Source organism: Fukomys damarensis, unplaced genomic scaffold, assembly GCF_012274545.1.
Source record: "Fukomys damarensis isolate Sample0158 unplaced genomic scaffold, DMR_v1.0_HiC HiC_scaffold_17, whole genome shotgun sequence".
Classification (NCBI taxonomy): domain Eukaryota; kingdom Metazoa; phylum Chordata; class Mammalia; order Rodentia; family Bathyergidae; genus Fukomys; species Fukomys damarensis.
In genome coordinates this window covers 19,044,290-19,053,244 of record NW_022900929.1, presented here as the reverse complement: position 1 = coordinate 19,053,244, position 8,955 = coordinate 19,044,290, and the positions used below count along the sequence as shown (strand labels likewise).

General features: G+C 57.4%; 1 protein-coding gene across 1 annotated transcript in view; it reads right to left on the bottom strand.

Moving 5' to 3' along the window:
• The window catches only part of Gtf2ird1 (GTF2I repeat domain containing 1), a 44,162-nt gene that overhangs the window by 27,642 nt on the left and 7,565 nt on the right, over positions 1-8,955 (bottom strand). Inside the window, exons 6-10 of the mRNA XM_010619072.3 lie at positions 8,839-8,947; positions 6,944-7,033; positions 5,435-5,518; positions 2,654-2,837; positions 1,065-1,090 (exon numbers count right to left, since the gene is read on the bottom strand). Of these exons, the coding sequence (XP_010617374.2) occupies positions 1,065-1,090; positions 2,654-2,837; positions 5,435-5,518; positions 6,944-7,033; positions 8,839-8,947 (493 nt within the window). The remainder of the gene's footprint in view (positions 1-1,064; positions 1,091-2,653; positions 2,838-5,434; positions 5,519-6,943; positions 7,034-8,838; positions 8,948-8,955) is intronic.

The window sequence follows — 8,955 nt, the reverse complement described above, 5'->3', positions numbered from 1 at the left end:
TGGTGCTGGAGGAGGCTGGGGCTTTGGGGAACAAAGGGCAGGAGGAAGGAGAGGCAGCAGCTTGGGGACCCCCCAGCCCCTTCCTGGAGGGCTCCCTGGGCCCGGCAGATGTGCTAAGCAGAGACCCTCAAGGGAAAGGGCCACATTCTCATTCAATCACACCCGGAACCAAAGGAACCCTTTTTCTTGTGGTACTGAGGACTGAACCCAGGGCCCTCACAAGGAATTACACCTCTAGCCTGTTTTATTTTTTAAAAAGTCTCACTAAATTACTAAATTGCCCAAGCTGGGCTGGAACAGTCGATCATCCTGCCTCAGCCTCCCAGAGTTCTGGGATTACATGTGTGTGCCAACCATTCCCATTTCACGGATGTGGAAACCGAGGCCTCCAAGACCTTGCCCAAGGAGGCAGAACCAGAACCAGGGCGTAGGGGCGTCACATCCCAAGATCCGTATGGGTTTTGCTGCCCCAGGCAGAGCTGCCTCTTCCTCCTGCGCTTGTCCCACACCACCTGCAGCTGTGTTTAGTGACTGGGGCAGCTCACACAAGGCTCCCCCGCTGCCCTGGCCGTGGCTCTGGGACCACACACTGGGGTGCTGCCAGGCCCCACTGTCTCCCAGAAGGGCAATTCCTTCATCTGTACAAGGGGACAGGAAGAGGGCACCTTCGTAGGAGGTTGGGGCAGGAGGGCCACAAGTTCCAACCCAACCTGGACAACTCACTGACTTAGTGAGACTCTGTCTCAAAATAAAAGATAAAAAAGGGCTGGTGATGTAGCTCAGTGCAAAGGCCCTGGGTTCAATCCCCCAGTACTACTCAAAGAAAAAAAAAATAGCTATGCCAACGGCTTAGACAAAGTGCCTGTCGTATTTGTACTCAGTGAATATTCATTTTATCAATCCCTGTCCAAGGCACATGAAGCTGTGCTGGGTTTCAGTCCACTGGCACTGGGAACCTGGGGCCCACACTGTGCCGGGACCCAGAAGCCACAGGTGTGGGGGTACCGGAAGAAAGGGCTGCGGGGTAACAGCAGCTCAGGGGCACCGACTTGGTCCCCACTCACCTGTGAAAATCCGCTCATCGAACATCCTGGGGAGAGAAGAGAGGGCAGAGGGCGCACGTCAGGGCTCTCAGGTCCCTCCCATGTCGTCCTGGGTCCCACATGCACGGCTACAGCAGGACCCAGGCTTCAGGACAGCCCGGATGCCGTCCCCCAGCAGGGCCACCCGGGCCGCCCAGAGCACCCAGCGCCATCTTCTCACCCTTCCACCAGCAACCGCAGGACGCGCGCTGCGCCTGCCCACCCAGCACGGCCTGTCACAGGCACGGGACGGCACACGCTGGAGCCAACAACTACACAAAGGCCGCAGGGGGCATGGGCTGAGTGCGGGTGGAGAGCTGCTCACTCAACACCCAGACACACGGGAAACACACACACCACACATGACACATGCACACACATGCGCACACAACACGCTCGGCAATCACACCCCTGCCGCACATGGCAATCAGGCACCACACATGGCCATGCAACACACACACGGCTTTCACCTGACCTTCACATACGCCAGACACACATGCACCACACACGGGGTCACGACTTCTGTCCTCTGACAGCCAGGGCCCCCCACGCCCTGCAGGGTGCAGAGGCAGATCTGGGCCTCAGCTCCCCGCCGTGGCCCACCCACACCTGGCCACACGTGTGTGTGTGTGTGTGTGTGTGTGGTGCTGGGGACTGGACCTGGGCTTGCACTCCCTAGGCCAGCTCTCTGCTACACAGCCACACACCCAGCACCATTTCCGGTTTATTTATTAACCAGGAGCACAGGGTGGGGAGGCAGAGCAGGGACAGCGGGGTCACACGTGGCCCCAGGGGTGGCACAGGGGGCGGGGAGGAGCTGCTCAGGCTGAAGCCAGGTGGATGGGGCTGCCAGGCTTCCAAACGCCATCCTGAAGGCCAGAAGCCTTTCCCGCTCCTCTCTCCCCTTTGAGGGGCACTGGTGACGGAACCCCGGGCCGAGGGCAGCCAGGCGAGCTCCAGCCTTTCTCCTGTAAGCCCCGCCTCAGGGACAAGCAGGCAGCCTGAGCTGTGTCCCCGTGGGAACACTGACCAGAGCATGGCACAGGTTGGGGTCCGGGAGACGGGTACCCCAGGAACAAGCCCATGGCCTGGAAGACAGCACCCAGACAGCATGCAGCTGGGGCTCCCGGGCCGGGCATGGACTCTGTCCTGGTTTCCATGTCCACTGCTTAACTCACAGAGAGGGGCGGGGTGACAGAGAAGAGGGTCGGGACAGAATGGGGTAGGTAGTGCATCACCACATCCAGTCCCCTCACTCCAGCCCCGCTGTGGAGCGGGGACAGCACAGAGCCGGCAGGGACAGTGCGTGGCAGGGGAGGGCACGTTCTTTGCAAATGAGGACACGGGACAGCGTGGGACAGCCCTGTGTCTCCGCTTCCACAGAACTCTCACGGGAGTCCAGAAGGAGGGTCGCTTGGCTAAGTCAGGGAGTCGAGTTCCCTCCAGGATGAGACCCATGTCAGATCAGAGCCCCCCTCAGCCCACTCCAGGCCCCAAGCAGCCCAGATGCCCCAACACCTCAGCTCACGCTGAGCTTGCAGCGCAAGGCAGGCCCCACACCCATCCCATACCTCTTAATGACAAAGTGGATGCTGTGTCTCTCCTCCAAGATCCGCTTCAGCTTGGGGACCCCATAAGTACAGGGGCGTTTGAAGGGGATCTTGTCTGGGATGCCCACGATCTCCACAGCCTCCGGGTCACAGGCGATCTTCCTGTAGGGGACAGGGACCATGTGGTCCAGGCCCAGGGCTTCCGCTGGAAGAGGAAAGGAACAGCTGAGCAGGACAGGGAGGCGGCAAGGTGCCAGAGCCCAGGGCACTGTCACCTCCCTCCCACCTCTCAATACCACTCTGGCCAGGCAGTGGTGGGAACATCAATCATGTTGCTTTTAAAAATGTATTTGTAGGGAGCTGGGAGTGGTGGCACACGCCTGTAATCCCAGTGTTGGGAGGCTGAGGCAGGAGGATCGCTGTGAGTTCGAGACTAGTCTGGTCTAAATAGTGAGTTCCAGGTCAGTCTCAACTACATAGTGAGACCTTGTCTCAAAATACAAACAAACAAAAAAATGTATTTGTACTGCTGGAGATTTTGATACAGTCTTCCCAAATCACTAAATTATCCAGGCTGGCCTTGAACTTACAATCTTCCTGCCTCAATCTCCCAGAGTACTTGGATTACAGTTGTGCATCATTATGTCTGGCTTGCTTCTTTTTAAAGATGCCTGCAGGTCCCACCTCAGTGCCAAAGTCTCAACGCGTCACTCCGTCATCTTTGGCCTTCGCTGGCTCCACCTGGTTCTCTGGCCCCTGCCGCTTCCCTAGCTTGCCAGGCACACATCCCAGGGCCTTTGCACTGGCTCTCCCAGCTGCCCGCCCTCTTCTCCAGATATCTGCATGCCTCTGTCCTCTGGCACCTTAAGGTGGCACCGCATCAGCCCAGGGCCTCTCCTTCCCTCCCTAGTTCCACTGTCACCCCGTCACTATGTCCTAATTCGCCCTCTCATCATGACGCCCCTGTCTCAGAGCCACCAACCCAGGACACAACCATGAGCCCAATAAACTCCTGCTCCATTAAGCTGTATCAGATGTCTGGTCACAGTGACAAATGATGAGCAACACTGTCCCGTCTGCCCAGCACTTGGGAGGCCTCAGGAGACAGCTGGGCTGCCTGGCGGCCACATTCCTGCCCTCTTTGGGGCCCACATCCCCTCGACATCCCTCAGGGGCCACAAGAGCCGCCAGGCTCCCCGGGGCCAGTGACGTGTTTTCCTGTTGACGCAGCCGGGTGCGTTGGTGGCTTTGGCAGCCAGGACTCACTGTGAAGTCACACTTTGCTCGCTGTCAAATTAAACCCTCGAAATCCCAACAGCTGCCAAACCATTTCTCCCCGCAGCCACCTCCGGCGTCACCAGCCCGCCAGCCCCAGGACCCGAGCTATCTGCGTGAAAGGCCCCTGCCCAGCTCCTGTGTCTGTGCCGAGAGCCTTATTCCTTGCAGGCAGCAGACAGGGGGTGAGTTGGGGCCATGACCCCGACAGGCCTCTTGCTGCCCATGGGCAAGCATCAGGCTAAGCACAGGTCGGGCCCCATCCGGTCCCAACACCTTCCTAGGTGACAACTTCTGGGGGGCTTCCTAAACCTTGGGATTTCCCCCAATTCTTTTCCCCCCTTCTCCCCCATGCTGGAACCAGGCAACTTCTCTTTCCTTGTTTTTTGAGACAGGCTCTCACCACTAGCTCAGGCTGGCCCTGAACTCACTGCGTAGCCCAGGCTGGCCTCAAATTCTTGGAAATCCTCCTGCCTCAGCCTCCCCAGGGCTGGGACTGCAGGTGAGTGCCACCACACCCAGCAACCAGCCAATTTCTTAACCAGACTTGGTGGCTGGAAGGAGGAGGAGGGGCTGCCAACCCAGATGATATCCCCATCCCCAGGTCCCCCAGTGCTCTTGGAAGCTTCCTCCTCCTGGGGTGGCTCAGAGGGGCCTTGCCACGCCAAGCTCAGGTGCCCTCCTGGCTCTGGTCCGTGCGATGAGTCTGCAAAGTCCATTCCGCAAGTCCAGAGCTGCATAGGGCGTGAAGCCAGGGGGGCGGCTGGGCCTCACCGGCTCTCCTGAGCCAGGCCAACGGGCGGACTCCTCCCTGTACACACACGGCTCCTGCCCAGCACCCTCCCCACCGCCTGCCTGGCTCTCACCTGCCCGGGCTGCAGGGAGGCGCTTGCTAAACTGCCCTGGGCCTGCCCCGGCCCCAGGCAGAGCGGGGGACCCCACAGGGGACTCCCCATGCACCCTGCGCCCGCCTCACAGCCATGTTTGCCCAGCCCCAGCTGCTTATGTGCAGCTTCAGCAAGGCCCCTGAAGACCAGAGTGGCAGAGCCACAGAGCTTCTGGCACAGTCCCGGTCCTCCGAGAGCGGCAGGAGCGTCCAGTGCATGTAGGGAGAGGGAGGGACCCACCTGGCTCGGGCTGGGGACCTGAGGGGCCCCTGGGGATGATGCTCACACTTACTCCTGACCAGTACTTAGCACTCTGTATCCCCCACAGCATAAAGACTGCCAGGCCGTGGGCACGGCACAGGCAAAGGCAACGAGGCAGCGATGGCAGTGCCACGGGGGACTTGCGGGCGCGGAGGCCCTCGGACTCCTCCGGGTCCCCCGCCCGCCCTGTTCCCGCAGGTGACTCAGGCGCTGGGGCTCTGCCACAGTCCCGCCCCCCTGAGGAATCTGGAAGGCAAATATTGACACAGCCACCCCCACCCAGACACGGGCGGGTGACGGGAGCTTGCGAGCGCGGGTGCGGCAGATGGCAGCACCACCCTGCCGGGGACAGAAGCGGCTGCGGCCGGCGCCCACTCACCGTATCTGCTGTTGAACAGGATCTGCACGCACTCCCGCAGCGTGTTGATGTCCTCCGTGTCCTTGATGAAAGCGTCCCACTTCTCTATCGGAACACAGGGGCCACCATTGAGGTCCTCGTGGGGGACGGAGCCTGGGCCAAGGCCAGCCGAACTCTGCCACTGCCCAAGTCCGGCCCCCACCCAGCCTGTCTGTCCCCACCTCGCCCCACCTTCAGCCCTGCCGGCTTCTCCCGTGACCAGAGTGCTGGGCTGGGGTGCGGCTCAGTGGTTAGCACTTGATCAGCCCATGCAGGGCCCTGGGTTGCGTCCACCCTAGTGCTACACCAAAATAAGAAACAAAGCACTTCAAACTTTTCCCGGGCACTGGCCACTGAACCCACAGGCCTCCCACCTGGCTTTTTCTCCCAAGGAGGGACCTGAGACCAGGGGCCTGGGTTTTCAGTTTCTCAGCCAGGGATGGTGGTGCACGTCTGCAATCCCAGCACTTAGGAGGCTGCGACCGGAAGATCGCTGAGAGTTCAAGGCCAGCCTGAGCTACACAGTGAGTTCAAGGCCAGACTGGACTACACAGCGAAATCCTGTGTCAAAAAACCAAAAATTGGAGGGGTGGGGATTTAGCTCAGTGGTTCTGCTGCCTGCCTCACAAGCACAAGGACCCAAGTTCAATCTCTGGTATCGGGGAAAAAAAAAAATTGGGCCGGGGATTTAGCTCAGTGGTGCTGCACCTGCCTGGCAAGTGCAATGTCCTGAGTTTGATCACTGGTACCAAAAAAAAAACAAAAAAAAAAAACCCAAAAATTTAAAAATAAAAGAGCCTCTCACTGGAGGGGAGGCTAAAACCCACAAAGCAAAACTGCTAGGAAGGGTGAGTTCATTCCTTTCTGGTTTAACCAAATCCCAAATTGTCCTCTTATCCTGTGGGGTACTTTTAAAATCTGTCTACAAACTTCCTTCTTATTTTGCAGTGCTGGGGATTAACCCTGCACCCTGCACATGCTAGGCAATTATTCTATCACTAAACTGCAGCCACAGCTCCACAGTTTTTGCTGTTTTGTTTTAATGTTCTTTTAAATACATAAATCCCAGCACTCTGGGAGGCTGAGGCAGGAGGATCATGAGTTGGAGTCCAGCTAGTGAGTGGGTGGAGCTCAGCACAGAGCACCTGGGTTCAATCCCCAAGCAGCCTTCTGATGAGCCAGCAGCCCCAGGTGACACTGAACAAGGCCTTGTGAGAGACTGAGCCAAAGCCCTGCAGCTGAGCTGCTCCTGAATTTGGGCTCAGAGAAACCATGAAGCCATGAACATTTGTTCTAAACTACATTGAGAGCAATTTGTTACGCAGCAGTGACAGCAGCAGAATATAGCTGTTACACCTTAGTGTGACTCACAGTCCCCTGGTAGAGCTGTTCCTCTTTCTCCCACAAAGATCCACTACACTCCTTTGCATCTCAGCCCCACACTGCACACGGATGCCCCTGGGGCCGGGCTGCTATGTGGGCACCGCCTACCTGACTTGTCGTGGACGATGGAGAACAGAATACGCTTGGAGGCGTGGACGTTCTGGATGAGAGGCCCAGTGGGCCCTGTGGGCTTCTGTCCTGGTCAAGGCAGAGAAGAGCACAGGTTCCAGGTGGGCCCAGGAGGGTGACCCCAAGCCCAGCCACGGTACCCAGGCCCTGGGGTAGCTGCCAGGGAGTCCGCAAAACAGCCCCAGCACCATGAACGCAGCCCAGTGCCAGGGAGGGCCTGAGGCATTGGGGACCAGACCCTGCATCAAGTGCCAGCTCAGGGAGAGCAGGGCACAGGGGTGACCTTTTCCGGGTGGGGACTCCTATTTGAGGCAGGTAGGTCCCATCCCCTGGGCCGGCCCACACTCCCGAGGGGACCTGTGTCTTTTCATCACCTTCTCCCAATACTCCACAAATATAACTGCCAAGTTACATCCCTGTAATCCCAGCACTCTGGGAGGCTGAAGCAGGAGGATTACAAGTTTGACCCGTTTGGACACGTGAGTGACTTACTTAATGAGACCCTGCCTCCAGGAGCAAGCTGGAGATGCAGCTCTGCAAAGACCTTGGGTTCAACCCCAGTGTGGAAAATAACAACAACAAAAACCCCCGTACACACAGCTTACAAGCACCCACGCTCTATACACCAAGCACGGCAGAGAGGGCATTAAACAGCAGTTTGCAAACTGAAGCACATGGAACCCTTTGCAGGCTCTAACACGCCGCCCCGCCCCACAAAGTGGAGTGCAGCCACCCTGGGGTGGGCCTGACAGCCTGTATTTTTCTTTTCTTTTCTTTTTTTTTTTCGTATTTTTCTATTTTTCTGTGGAGCATTTTATTTCAGTCCTGAAGATGGAACTCAGGGCCTTTCACACCCTAGGAGAGCGCTCACCCCTGAGGCGGAGAAGTGCATCTCCAGCACCCTTTGAGGATACATGATGCTGCTACTGATGCTCTTTAACCACAGACCTGGGCTGCCCGTGGGAAAAGGATTACAGGTTGAGCATCCCCGACCCAAAACGCAAAAATCCAAAACGCTCTCAAGTCCGACACGGTTGAGACTCTTGCACTATGTCACAAGTGGAAGATTCTACACCTGACCTCATGCGATGGTCAAAGCCAATAAATAAGTGAACTTGAAATACCATATAAAATGACCTCAGCATCTGGGAGGCTGAGGTAGGAGGGTTCCAAGCTGAGGCCCAGCCTGGGTGATTTAGTGAGAGCCTGTCTCAAAATTAAAAAATAAAGAAGGGCTGGGGGGATGTAGCTCAATGAGAAGGCCCTGGGTTCAAGCCTGAAGCCACACTAAAAAAACAAACAAACAAAAAACAAAAAAAACAAACTTTAAGCTACATGTATACCATGTGAAATAGAAATGAATTTCACACTTAGACTCAGATCCCATCGCCAAGGTCCCTCATTATGCATATGCAAATATTCTAAAATCTGAAACTTCTGCTTTGGAACTTTTGGTTCCAAGCATTTCAGATACGGATGTTCAACCTCCATACGCATCTCTACAGATGAGGAAACTGAGGCTCAAAGGGGTAGAGATTTGTCCAGCACCCACAGCCACTGAGTAGAGGGGCCTGAATCTGAACCCAAGTATTCCTTTCCCCAGCTGTCCCTTCTTTTCTGCCCCCAGCACCTTGGATCTGAGCTGGGTATGTAGTAGGTGCTCATTAAATGCGAGCAGGCTGACAGCATGTGGGCCACTTTCTTAGTCCCTAGCTGGGGACCATTTATAGATGGCAGAGACCCTGGGTCCAACAGGGTGCCAGCCAGGATGCACCTGCCCAGCCCATCGCTGTCCAGACAGCCTCTGCCTTGCCTCCCCCAGGCTGGCCCGCCCTGAGGTGCCCATGAGTCCCCGGTCTGGGCAGCAGCATTACCACAGCAGTTGGAGAAGTCCTGGGCACCAGGGGCCTTGGGCTCGGGCACTGGCAGGCCCAGGCCCAGCTCGCCGGGGGCAAGGGGACAGGCTGGCGCCTCCTGCTTGAGCTCGCGGA